This window comes from Bombina bombina, chromosome 4 (genome assembly GCF_027579735.1).
Source record: "Bombina bombina isolate aBomBom1 chromosome 4, aBomBom1.pri, whole genome shotgun sequence".
Classification (NCBI taxonomy): domain Eukaryota; kingdom Metazoa; phylum Chordata; class Amphibia; order Anura; family Bombinatoridae; genus Bombina; species Bombina bombina.
Genome location: NC_069502.1, coordinates 1139425979 through 1139440505, shown reverse-complemented (window position 1 = coordinate 1139440505; position 14527 = coordinate 1139425979). Strand labels below are relative to the sequence as shown.

The following is a 14527-nucleotide window of genomic DNA, read 5'->3' as shown; positions in this document are numbered from 1 at the left end:
AAGGCTGATTTATGCTCTTATGTCAGGGCAATATACTGAACTGATTAATTAAATGTCTTAGGAAAAGCAGAAATAAATATATTTTACAACATATCTGATTTATACTTTGTTTAGAAGGTTAGCAATAAGACAGACTACTCACAAAAGGTAGGCCAGAAAACAAAATGTATACTAGCTGTAAATTTGCAGCAAATTGAATGTAATTAGAATTAGCACATGGGTCAATTTTAACCAAACCTAAAATAAAGGTGAAGTATTTAACGTATTAGTTTCAGTACATCTGTATACAAGGGCAGACCAGCTAACCAAAGTAAGAGAGGCTTTCTATGACATTCGCTGGTTTTCCAGTAGGCCAGTTCTGCCCCAAGAATTACTTGCAAGTTTCCAAATTGTTCTTCTGGAAATGAGCCAATTTTCACTAAATTAGTAAAGGCTAAAACAAATTTGATGTAAAACATGATCAAAAGTAAGCCGTCGCCATCGTTATTGCAAAATGGCTCTAAGGCATTATTAATAATTCATCTACAAAAATATTTATCACTCCCAGGATAATGGCGAAAAAAAAATAATCACAGAGCGGGAAAGAGGAATCTGTCTAGTATGAATGCAGCTCCTCCCGCTTGATGCAATGAATTATTTTAACATTTATAATAATGTGGGATACTCTTACATAGTTTTAGGAGATAATGCCTAACTTGTCTTTGTCAACCCCCTCCCCTTTCTTACCATAGAAATAATGATAGCGTGCCCATTTTATTTAAAGTTACCTGAAACCCAGCATTTTTTCATTTTGATTTGTTTCATTCTCTTTGTTTGTTAAAGGGACAGTCAACTCAAAAATGTTTATTGTTTAAAAAGATAGATAATCCATTTATTTACCATTCCCCAGTTTTGCACAAAAAACATGGTTAGATTATAGGGACAGTCAACACCAGAATTTTTGTTGTTTAAAAAGATATATAATCCCTTTATGACCCATTCCCCAGTTTTGCATAACCAACACAGCTATAATAATACACGTTTTTACCTCTGTAATTACCTTGTATCTATGCTTCTACAAACTGCCCCCTTATTTCAGTTCTTTTGACTGACTTGCATTTTAGCCAATCAGTGCTCACTCCTAGGAGCTTCACATGCTTAAGCTCAATGTTATCTATATGAAACACATGAACTAACGCCCCCTAGTGGTGAAAAATTATCAAAATGCTTTCAGATTAGGGGCAGCCTTCAAGGTCTAAGAAATTAGCATATGAACCTAGGTTGAGCTTTCAACTAAGAATACCAACAGACTAAAGCAAAATTGGTTAGTAAGTAAATTGGAAAATTGTTTAAAATTACATGCTCTATTTTAATCATGAGTTTTTTTTTTTTTTTGTTTTTTACTCGACTGTCCCTTTAATGCTTTTTACCTCTGTGAATACTTTAGAGCTGCAACAACTAATCGATATAATCGATAATAATCGATTATGAAAATAGTTGTCAACGAATCTCATAATCGATTAGTTGGTCTGTGCACGGCACCGGCTACTTCACTTCACTGAGCTCCTACACATGGTATTGTGTTCTATGGTTATGCCCTTAGCCTAAAGGACATCTACAGATATTTACTTTTCACTTTTTCAGGACAGTATACGTTTACAACTACCCCTGGCTTATGTGCAACCCAGATATAATAGTCATCATTTGGATTATTTATATTAAATCAGGTGATTTGGAACTATGCTTTGCATGATATAGTGCAAAACTTGTTATTTACACCTAGCCCTAGATTGATTGGAGTTACTATTGGAATTGATGTGCACTATTATCTGTTTGCACAATTAGCGGATCGCTTGCTATTGCTGTCTATATGTTCTGTATAGATAAATGTGTAAGGCTGTTATTGATATATAGCCCTTAGCGCTTTTGACTTTTTTTTTTTTAAGTTTTTTTATATTTTTAATTAATTGTAATATGTACCAAGTTCAACTTCTAATTATATTTCTGTTATTTTAAGAGCGGACTAGATATTTTTTCCCTAACCTCATAGCTGGTTATTTACCAGTGCATAAAGATATTTAAAAAAATATTGCATTGGTGGAGAGTTAACAAAGATAAATATCCCATCTTGTTTGTGGATTTTTTTAAAAATATATCTATTGAACTGCATTTAAGCCAATTAGTGATGTGTTATGCACAACCCACGGGCGTGAGCACAATGTTATCTATATGACTCACAAGAACTAGCACTCCCCTTTTATGAAAAGCTAATAAAAAAGTGTTTGATCATGGGGCTGTCTTTACTGGCTTAGAAACTGGCAGAGAGGTTTGAAAGGTCATAATGTATTAATATAACAATGTTGGTTGTGCAAAGATGGGGAATGGGTAGTAAAGATGTTATCTATCTTTTTAAACAATAGCAATTTTTGTTTTGACTGTCCCTTTAAAGATGCAGCATTGCACTACTGGGACCTAGCGGAAAACATTGAGTGAGCCAATGACAAAAGGCATGTATGTGCATTCTCTGATCAGCAGCTAGTTCCCAGTAGTGCACTGCTGCTCCTGAGCCTAACTAGCTATGCTTTTTCTTTTTCTTTTTTTCTTTTCAGCAAAGGACAAGAGAAGAAAGGAAATTAGATAATAGAAGTCATTTTTAAAGGTTTTTTTTAGAATTGTATGCTCTATCAGAATCATGAAAGCAAAATTTGGGGTTTCATGTCCAATTAAAGGGATATGAAACCTATTTTATTTGATGATTCAGATAGAGCATGCAAATTTAAACCAATTTATTATTTTTCTACTATTATCAGTTTTTCTTTTCTTTTGGTATCTTTTGTTGAAAAGCAAGTGACAAATGCTTAGGAGCTGGCCCATTTCCTGAACACTCTATGGCAGAAGTTTTGCAAGAATTTAATCCATTTGCAAGAGCACTAGATTTCAGCACAATTTCCTGCCATGTGGTGTTTCAGATGCCTACCTAGATATCTCTTCAACACAGAATACCATGGGAACAAAGCAAATTTTATAATAAAAGTAAATTGGAGACTTTAAGTGGTATGGTCTGTCTGAATCACAAAAGAACATTTTGGGGTTTCATATCCCTTTATTGATGGTTGCATAATAGATCTAATCTGTTCAGGCACGTGCTACATGGTATGTTATCTACCAGAGTGCGATTAGAGTTTAAGCCATTCTGCTTTGTTCTTCTCTTTAGTTATGTATCCTGCTTATGCCAAATGGGTACAGTCACATCGGGACCTTCCTATAAAGCTTAACCAGTGGTGTAATGTAGTGGTAGGTACCTCCTTATAAATTTTCAGCCTTTATATTTTATTTCTTTTTGTGCTATGTTATGTGTCTAGTTCTGGAATTATATATTTATTCTATCTTCTATTAAGAGATGGGAGTTTAAACATCCTCAGCCATTCCTCCGCACACGTGAATTCCTTTGGCAGGAAGGGCACACAGCATTTGCTACTTACGAGGAAGCTGCAGAGGAGGTTAGTAAATCTGTTATCACGTTTTATTTATTTTGGCTTTGAGTTCATTTATAGAATGTGGAATATTTCCAGCTGGGACTCTTATGGCCCTTGACATCTAATGTACATAAACGTTATCATTAAAACTATCTAAACTTAACAGCTGTACTGTCTGTATGTTTGTTTTCCCTGCTCATTGCATTTAAATACATCTAACAACAATGATTAAACCTGATGATGCATCTTTTGTATATTAATTCTTTACTTTCATTGCTTACCGAAAAAATTGTATTTTGTCAGTAACATCTTAGTTTTGAAAATGTATTTCTTTTTTAAGACACGATCAGTCCACGGATCATCTTAATTACTAATGGGATATTCACCTCCTGGTCAGCAGGAGGAGGCAAAGAGCACCACAGCAGAGCTGATAAATAGCTCCTCCCTTCCCTCCTACCCCAGTCATTCTCTTTGCCTACGTTAGTGATAGGAAGAGGTAAAGTGAGGTGTAAGATTAGATTCTTCTATCAAGTTTATTATTTTTTAAGTAGTGCCAGAGTGTGCTGCTTTGTTCTGGGGTGTAGCCGTAGTCCATATCAGTCTCTACAGTAGAGCTTTTGGTGGCTTTAGAGCAATGGGAACTTGTGGGACATTATTCTCACTGCGCCTTCCATACATTCATGCTGCCCTTCTCCTGATAGCCTAAGTAAGATAACTCAGGCTTTATCTTTATCCACAGGGTTATGAGAGGGAGATGACCTCCTAAACCTGCTGAGCTGCCCTGCTGTCGGGCAGATTTCAAAGGTAAGTGCTGACTTTTTTACTCTGGGTCTGAAGCAAAAGAAGGAGAAAATTCATGACAGAGGAAGTATAGCACTTTACTGGGACATATAACTCCTATGTATATATATATATGTATATATATATATGTATATATATATGTATATATATATATATATATATATATATATATATATATATATGTATATATATATATATATGTATATATGTATATATATATGTATATATATATGTATATATATATATATATGTATATATATGTATATATATATGTATATATATATGTATATTTATATATATATATATATATATATACATACTAAGGAGGATTCTGTGACAGCATGTTAGTAGCAGGCACTGGGGCTGAGGAGAGTGGCTTTCTGGGGGCATTTGAACCGAGCTGGACATTTAGGGAGATATGCCCAATAGCAGAGAGGGCAAGTCCACTTTATAATATATGGTATCTGGTTCTATGCCCTGTATAATTTTTATATGTTTTGCATAGGAAGGGGTTGTGTTTTATACCTTAATTCGGTATTACAATTCGGTATTACAATTTGCCCCCAGGTTAGAGCGACCGGGGAGAGTGTGTGTTGTTACGCCCACGAAGGGCAGGGTTGAGTTTGGCGCCGTTTTTGAGAGGCGCAATTTCCAATTTCTAGGGGAAACTCGGAGATGAGCGTTATCACGCCTACGAGGGGTGGAGCTATGTTGGGAGCTGACTTAGGCTGCACTAGTTTATCTTCTTCCGTTCATCGGAAGGTAGAGGGGTATTGCTTCCAACACAATTCTCAGTGCTCTCTCTCTTATTTGGGTCCGGATAGCGCTTCAGTGCGCTCCGGATCTGTTTAGAACAGTAACGTTTTTTATGTCCTAAATCATAAAGTTTTTATTGCTTTTAAATGTTGGGTGCTGATGGTTCACTTCAGCAACTTTTCTTTGAGGTGTTAGTAGGTGCCACGATATTTGAGTGCTAATCTCACATTTATACACACAAAATATAAAAAGTTAGTTTAAAATTTAAAGACACAGTAATGTTTTTTTATCTGTTGATTTATTAAAGGAATTTCAGCTGTTTAATTGTTAATTCATCCTTTGTGATTTAGGATGAAACAAAAGCACACAAATAGTTACTTTTGAAATTTAAAGAGACAGTAACATTTTTTTATGTGTCAATTTTTATTGCAGAATTTCTTTCTTTTCTGAACCTTCTCCTTCTAAGGCGTTTGCTGTTTGGGAGTCTGTTGACAATGGTCAATCTATGCCACAAATTTCTCCTATAGTGTCCCACAAACTTTTATGGCCCTCATGCAGTGCCCTGCGCTTCCTCTCACACTCCACCCGGAGTTACTCTGCATTTCATGCATTATATGTTTTTCCCACGTGGTAGAAAACATTACTAGAGGAATTATTTTCAATCATTTAGTTGATTCAGTAGTTGCTATTCCAAATGGGTGTTCCTTGTTATCTGAAAGAGGAAGATACTTCGGGATTATCTGAGAGAAAATTTTTCAGACTCAGATGATTAATATCTTCATTTGCTCCTGAGATTGTTTTTCTCTGTTTTATTTTTAGCTTGTACACCTCCATTTGTTACTTTAGGAGGTTTTAGATGCCCTGGGCAACTCCGTCACTACCGGTGTAATCTACCTAAGCGTCCTGTAGGTTATATGGCCGCATTCCCTATACTTAAAAAATATGTTTCCCATAGCCGACTTAGCTAAAGAGTAGTTTCCAGCTTAGGTAAGAGAACTCTTATATTCTTAGAGGATAGTTGTGAAAAGGGATGTACCCCAGGGCTTACAATTGCAACCAGCTGTGTACTTTGCTACCGCCACTAGTGCGACGGCATATTGTTTTGATGCGTTGTCTGATGCTACCAAGTCAGGAACTTACCTGGATAAAATCCAGGATAGGATAAAGGCCTTCAAGTTGCCTATTTCAAAATGCTTCCCTTCAAGTTCTCAAACTGGGAGCATAGTTTTCAGGTTTCTCTGTTTCAGCTCACAGAGCCTTATGGTTAGAGCCTTGTTCTACTGATATATGCTTTAAGTCTAAGCCTTTAGCGAATCCTTACAAGGGGTAGACCTTGTCAGGACCTGGCTTGACGGAAATGATCTCTTTTTTGAAATAAAAAAAAAAAAAATCCAAATAGCCTGCTGTTGAATCAAAGACAGCATAAAAGGACATGCCCCCGATTCGGGATCGGATGTTGGGGGACAGACTTTTTGTCTTTACTCAAGCTTGGGTTCGAGAGGTTCAGGATCCCTGGGCAATTGAAAACGGTGTCCCAGGGATACAATTTAGAGCTCTAAAGTTTTCCTTCCAGAGGCAAGTTTCTGCTTTTAGGATTATCTGCAGATCAGACAAAAGGAAAGGCGTTCTTACACTGCCTTCAAGATGGAAACTATTTGTTTCATTCTTTCCTTTATCCTAGAGGGTCAATTTATGACGACAGTGGATTTAGAGGACGTGCACCTTCATGTATAATTCACAAAAATCGTGTCAAGGTCTAAGGTTTGCCTTTCTGGACAAACGCTTTCAGTTTGTGACTCTTCCTTTCAGTCTTGCCACAGCTTTCAGAGTTTTTCACAAGGGCTCTGGGTTGGCCGTGTTTCGGTTACGGGGCATTGCAGTGGCGCCCTATCTGGACGACATCCTAGTCCAGGTGCCATTCTTTCAGCAAGCAAGATTTCTCACGGTCACGGTGTTATCCTTCCCGCGATTTCTCGGGTGTAAGGTAAATTGAAAAGGAGTTCCTTAATCCCATGCACAAAGGTACCTCTCTGGGAATCGTAATAGATTTCATATCAATGAAGATCTTTCTGACAGGATGTCAGGAAATCAGAGATTATCAATATTTGTCTAGTCATTCAGGCCACTCCTTGGCTTTTGGGGGCTCAGTGCATGGAGGTAATCGGGTTGATGATGGCGGCAATGGACCTCATCCCGGATCTCAGATCTCTGCAGTAAGCACAATGGATCGGAGATTATACAGATTTGTCTCCTCAAATACTACTGGAGCAGGAGACAAAGGATTGTCATCAATGGTGGTTGTCTCTGGATCATATTTCCCAGGGAACCTGTTTTCGCAAACCATCTTGGATGATGGGGACAATAGACGCCAGACTTCCGGGGAGCAGTCTGGGGCTCCTTAAGGGCAAAGGGGATTTGAACTCAGCCTGAGTCTGTTCTTCCTATTAGCATTCTGGAGCTGAGTGCGATCTACATTGTTCTTCTGGCCTGGCCTCAGTTAGCCTTGGTCCAGTTTATCAGGTTCCAGTTGATCAAAATGACGTCAGTTACTTACATCAATCAGGGAGGAACGAGAAGTTCCTTAACAATGACAGAGGTATCCAAAATTATTCAGTGGGCGGAGGCCCATTCTTGCTGCCTATCGGCGAGGTAGAACTGGGAGGCGGTTTTCCTGAGCAGGCAGACCTTTCGTTCAGGAGAAAACTGGCTGTGGCTCAACACAAACAGAGTAGTAACCACATAGCCACAGGTTCAAATCCCTGCACAACCCTGTCGTTTGGAATGCTTCCCAGACCTTTTAGAACTCCATCCGGAAGTGTTCTCTATTTTTTTCCTCTGTTTGCTTTTCTTCCTCGGTCATTGCTCGAACCAAGCAGGAGGGGGCATCAGTGATCCTCATAGCACCGGCTTTGCCTCGTAGGATTTGGTATGCAGTTCTGGGAGACATGTCATCTCTGCCACCTTGGAGACTTCCGTTGATTAAGGTCCTTCTCATTCAAGGGCCCTTCCTTCACCCAACTCTGGTTTCTCTGAAGCTAACTACTTGGAGATTTGGATGCTTAAGTTTGTACAAGCGGGATTTTTTTTTTCCTGTCTCGGTCATTGTGAGCATGATTCAGGCTCGTAAGCCTGTCACTAGACAAATTTATTATAAGATATGCTGTAAATATGAGATGAGGAAAGAAGAACTGCTGAGCCTCTTGGTATGTCCACAAGTTTATTTGGATACAGGCTTCTGGACAAAGGTGTGCTCCTATCTGACGCATTTCGTGCATGCGTACATGCACTTCATCAGAGATCAAAATATTTCTATTGGTGTGACTCCATGGGCTCCTCATGGAGTAGAGTTAAGATTGGTAGAATTTTGTCTTTTCTCCAAGAGGGTTGGGAGGAAGGTTTATCGTCAAGTTTCCTGTAGGGTAAAGACTTTGTCTTTCTCTTTTTTTGTTACCCAAACATCTGGCAGATGTGCCAGATGTACAATCATTTTGTTAGGCCTTGATCAGGATCAGGCCTGTGTTCAAACCAGTTACTCCTCCATGGAGTCTGAATCTAGTTCTCAGGGTTCTTCAAGGGGCTCTGTTTGAGCCTATTCTTTCATTAGATATTAAGTTATCTTGGAAAGTTTTATTTCTTGTTGCTATTTTTTCTGCTTGGAAAGTGTCAGAGCTCTCGGCATTACAGTATGAGTCTCCTTATCTTGTTTCCATTCAGATAAGGTAGTTTTACGTACTAACTTAGGATTTCTTCCTAAGGTTGTTTCTGATCCGAACATTATTCAGGAGATTGTTGTTCTTTTCTTGTGTCCTAATCTTTTTTCTCAGAAGGAAAGACTTCTGCTCTATTTGAACTGTCGTCAGTCTTCTTTTTCGTGGTTTTCTCAGGAAAACACAAGGGATGGAAAGCTAAGGCTACTTCTTTCTTTTTAGCTGAAGAGTATCATACGTTCTCCACATGAGACTGCTGGACAGCAGCCTCCAGAGAGAGTTACGGCTCATTCCACAAGGGCTGTTGCTTCCTCATGAGCGTTCAAAGCTGAAGTTTCTGTGGAACTGATTTTCGAGGCTTCAACTTGGTCTTCTCTTCCCACTTTTTCAAAATTTTACACTTTTGCCTCGGCTGAGGCCGCTTTTGGGAGAAAGGTTTTTCAAGCAATGGAGCCTTCCGTTTCGGTTCCCTGTCTTGTCCCTCCTGTATCATCTGTGTACTCTAGCTTGGGTATTGAATCCCATTAGTAATTAAGATGATCCGTGGACTCATCGTGTCTTAAAAAAGAAAAGAAAATTTATGCTTACCTGATAAATTTATTTCTTTTTTGACACAATGAGTCCACGGCCTGCCCTGTTTTTGTAAGACAGGTTGTGGGTTATTGTAAACGTCAGATACCTCTGCACCTTGGCTTTCCCTTTCTCTTCCTAACTTCGGTCGAATGACTGGAGTGGGAGGGAAGGGAGGAGCTATTTATCAGCTCTGCTGTGGTGCTCTTTGTCTCCTCTTGCTGACCAGGAGGTGAATATCCCATTAGTAATTAAGATGATCCGTGGACTCATCATGTCAAAAAAGAAATAAATTTATCAGGTAAGCATAAATTTTCTTTTTTGGGATTTCCTGTTCCTAAGATTTTCTTCCCAATGGCATGGAGAGCCCACGTTTCCATTCAATAACTAGTGGGAATTCAACTCCTGGCCACCGGGAGGAGGCAAAGAACACCCCAGCAAAGCTTTAACTATCCCTCCCACTTACCAGAATACCCAGTCATTCTTTACCTTTGTACATCATGGAGGTGTGCGACAATACTGTCTGAAGAAAATAAGTTTTAATCCTTTAATGGGTAGTTTCCCTATGCTATGCTGTGTCCATGTAATCCTCTTTAGTAAGAGTTATGGTGGCTATTAGCAGTTGGAGGTCGGCAGGGTAGTCCTTGCTTTTCCTCCAACAATTTATGCTAACCCCTATATGGAAAACCAGGGTTGGTTACTGCTTTTACTTTCTTTCCAGGTCCTTGTCGGAAGTCGTCTCGATCTGTCAGACCGCAGATGTTGTACCTGCCCTGCAGCTGACGCTCCAAAAGGTAAGTGCTTATCCCCTTTTAGATGAGAAGGTTCGAGAACATTAGGGGTTAATTCCTCTCCTCTGAACTATGAAGCCTAGAGACTGTTATTTACACTTCACTGTTGGGATTTTGTTTTATTGATGGGTGGTATATGCAGGACTGTTTTTTTTTTTTTTTTTTTTTTTTTTTTTTTTAATATATAGAGCAGCCTAAAATACTTACACAGGAGTGGCAGGGCTATCTGGAGACCGCTTGGGTTATAGACTAAGACAATACTCCCAACTAATAATGGTTCTCTGTAGGACCACGTCAGGGGAGTTATAACCTAATGGCCCTTATCGCTTAGCCACATTCCCCTGTTATACAATCTATGTCAGGGGAGGTATTTTAGCTCTTCTAGGTGCTTTTCTGTAAGCTTTTTTCTATTAGGACTTGCCAGTACGCAACAGCAGCACCTCAGTTTTTACTGAATGTGAGGAGGTTTCCATTTTTTGTACAGTATGTGGGTTTCTACGTTACTGGGAGCTCCATGGTGGCTATCCTAAGATGCACCTATAACTCGGCGCCCTGCGTTACATACTTTGGGAGGCAAGTTCGCAGATATGCACAACATTAATATCCCTTTTAAATTAAGCTTGATGTTGGTGTTTGCAATGCACACCATTAGCTCTTTGGTGCCATTTTTTTATCTATACCGTGGCGGTACGCACTTCAGTCCGTGTTTCCCACCACAGACTGGCCTTTGGCGCCCTTTACTTGTATCGGCAGGGGCTCTGTATATGACCCCCGGTACGATATTAGGATAAGGCATCCAGAGTGTGTATGTCTGAGGGTCTAGTTTGTATCCTCTTTTGCACACTAGTGGTTCTGAGTAGACCGTATCAGCTAAGTATCGGTTCAGCTTGTGTGTAAGTCGACAGTGTTGCGCAGCAGGAAGTCTTTAGAGGACATCTTGGTTATGGCTCTATGCCCGGTCCTCGGTCATGCTGTTAAACTAATCCCGGATCACAGAGGATCCGAAGTGATATTAGTCCCCTAGTCTAGGCTGTAGTCACTGTTTTAGTGAGAATATTTTTCAAACACTGGAAATGGGTCCTTCAGGAATAATGGGACAGGATGTACAAATGAACAATATGTTCAGTTTTAACAGCTAGCTTCTATAATCAGTATCTACTTTGAGCATTTTGCATGACTTTTGTGGCAGCGACGACTCTCCTTTTCTCTCAATTGAAGAGGAGCTCTAGTCCATTTATAAGAGAAACGGCTGTGAGTGCTGCCATAACTAAATGACTGGGATTTGTGGTATCCTCTCTGTTTATCTTTCAGAGAGATATGCTTGGGAGAGCGATGTGCAGTCAATGTCTACAATAATCACGTTGCATAGGACACTCTCTCCCTTCCTGGTGTTTACTATACACGCCATAATTTCATTTATGTCCCGTTCTAACTGCAAGAGGGACTTTACAGTGAGTATATATAGGTCTATACTGATAGTGGTATACAGCTATCCTATCTTTATTGACTCTTTTCTAGGCGCCTTTTGTGTCTCGGCACCATTGGGGAGTGTATATGTCCTCTGGTGTGCTGTTGTGTTTTGTGCCCTTGTGTCAGAAGGGTTAATAGGAGAAGCTGATTAGAAACCAGCTTTCATTAATGCCTTGGTTCTTAGAATTTGTTTCTCCTGGTGTTGTGGGGTTATTTTATTTTGGCGCTCCTTTGTTTACAAACACTTGTTTCTTCTGTTATGTGTGATCAGTCCACGGGTCATCATTACTTCTGGGATATAACTCCTCCCCAACAGGAAATGCAAGAGGATTCACCCAGCAGAGCTGCATATAGCTCCTCCCCCCTACGTCACTCCCAGTCATTCTCTTGCACCCAACGACTAGATAGGATGTGTGAGAGGACTATGGTGATTATACTTAGTTTTTATGACTTCAATCAAAAGTTTGTTATTTTACAATAGCACCGGAGCGTGTTATTATTTCTCTGGCAGAGTTTGAGGAAGAATCTACCAGAGTTTTTTACTATGATTTTAACCGGAGTAGTTAAGATCATATTGCTGTTCTCGGCCATCTGAGGGAGGTAAAGGCTTCAGATCAGGGGACAGCGGGCAGATGAATCTGCATCGAGGTATGTAGCAGTTTTTATTTTCTGAATGGAATTGATGAGAAAATCCTGCCATACCGTTATAATGACATGTATGTATACACTTCAGTATTCTGGGGATGGTATTTCACCGGAACTACTCTGTTAAAAGTACACTAAAAACCTTTTAATAGGTATTTATCATGTTAAACGTTTTTGCTGGAATGTAGAATCGTTTGCATTTCTGAGGTACTGAGTGAATAATTATTTGGGCATTATTTTTCCACTTGGCAGTTGCTTGTTTTAATTGTGACAGTTTCGTTTCTCTTCACTGCTGTGTGTGAGGGGGAGGGGCCGTTTTTGGCGCTCTCTGCTACGCATCACAAATTTCCAGTCAGTTACTCTTTTATTTCCTGCATGATCCGGTTCATCTCTGACAGAATTCAGGGGTCTTCAAACTTCTTTGAAGGGAGGTAGATTCTCTCAGCAGAGCTGTGAGACTTTTATATTGACTGTGAATAAAAAACGTTGCTCTGTAATTTTTATTGCAAATTTAATTATTGTTAATTTACTAATGGGAACAAACCTTTACTAAAAGTTGTGTTGTTTTAAAGATTGATGCTATAACTGTTTTTCAGTTCATTATTTCAACTGTCATTTAATCGTTTAGTGCTTCTCTGAGGCACAGTACGTTTTTTGTTAAATAAGATTTTAACCAAGTTGCAAGTTTATTGCTAGTGTGTTAAACATGTCTGACTCAGAGGAAGATACCTGTGTCATTTGTTCCAATGCCAAGGTGGAGCCCAATAGAAATTTATGTACTAACTGTATTGATGCTACTTTAAATAAAAGCCAATCTGTACAATTTGAACAAATTTCACCAAATAGCGAGGGGAGAGTTATGCCGACTAACTCGCCTCACGCGGCAGTACCTGCATCTCCCGCCCGGGAGGTGCGTGATATTATGGCGCCTAGTACATCTGGGCGGCCATTACAGATAACATTACAAGATATGGCTACTGTTATGACTGAAGTTTTGGCTAAATTACCAGAACTAAGAGGCAAGCGTGATCACTCTGGGGTGAGAACAGAGTGCGCTGATAATACTAGGGCCATGTCTGATACTGCGTCACAGCTTGCAGAGCATGAGGACGGAGAGCTTCATTCTGTGGGTGACGGTTCTGATCCAAACAAATTGGATTCAGATATTTCAAATTTTAAATTTAAATTGGAAAACCTCAGTGTATTACTAGGGGAGGTTTTAGCGGCTCTTAATGATTGTAACACTGTTGCGATACCAGAGAAATTGTGTAGGTTGGATAAATACTTTGCGGTACCGGCGAGTACTGACGTTTTTCCTATACCTAAGAGACTAACTGAAATTGTTACTAAGGAGTGGGATAGACCCGGTGTGCCGTTCTCACCCCCTCCAATATTTAGAAAGATGTTTCCAATAGACGCCACCACACGGGACTTATGGCAAACGGTCCCTAAGGTGGAGGGAGCAGTTTCTACTTTAGCTAAGCGTACCACTATCCCGGTGGAGGATAGCTGTGCTTTTTCAGATCCAATGGATAAAAAATTAGAGGGTTACCTTAAGAAAATGTTTGTTCAACAAGGTTTTATATTGCAACCCCTTGCATGTATCGCGCCGATTACGGCTGCGGCAGCATTTTGGATTGAGTCTCTGGAAGAGAACCTTAGTTCAACTACGCTGGACGACATTACGGACAGGCTTAGAGTCCTTAAACTAGCTAATTCATTCATTTCGGAGGCCGTAGTACATTTAACCAAACTTACGGCTAAGAACTCAGGATTCGCCATCCAGGCACGTAGGGCGCTGTGGCTAAAATCCTGGTCAGCTGATGTAACTTCTAAGTCCAAATTACTTAATATACCTTTCAAGGGGCAAACTTTATTTGGGCCCGGTTTGAAAGAAATTATCGCTGACATTACAGGAGATAAGGGCCACGCCCTGCCTCAAGACAAAGCCAAAGCTAAGGCTAGACAGTCTAATTTTCGTCCCTTTCGGAATTTCAAAACAGGAGCAGCATCAACTTCCACTGCACCAAAACAGGAAGGAGCTGTTGCTCGTTACAGACAAGGCTGGAAACCTAATCAGTCCTGGAACAAGGGCAAGCAGGCCAGGAAACCTGCTGCTGCCCCAAAGACAGCATGAACCGAGAGCCCCCGATCCGGGACCGGATCTAGTGGGGGGCAGACTTCTCTCTTCGCCCAGGCTTGGGCAAGAGATGTTCAGGATCCCTGGGCGCTAGAGATCATATCTCAGGGATACCTTCTAGACTTCAAATTCTCTCCCCCAAGAGGGAGATTTCATCTGTCAAGGTTGTCAACAAACCAGATAAAGAAAGAA

At 39.9% G+C, this 14527-nt stretch overlaps 1 protein-coding gene across 1 annotated transcript in view; it reads left to right on the top strand.

Annotated features, from left to right (window-relative positions):
• EPRS1 (glutamyl-prolyl-tRNA synthetase 1) overlaps nucleotides 1–14527 on the top strand; it is a 327712-nt gene that overhangs the window by 192308 nt on the left and 120877 nt on the right. Inside the window, exons 23-24 of the mRNA XM_053712775.1 lie at nucleotides 3194–3273; nucleotides 3378–3479. Of these exons, the coding sequence (XP_053568750.1) occupies nucleotides 3194–3273; nucleotides 3378–3479 (182 nt within the window). The remainder of the gene's footprint in view (nucleotides 1–3193; nucleotides 3274–3377; nucleotides 3480–14527) is intronic.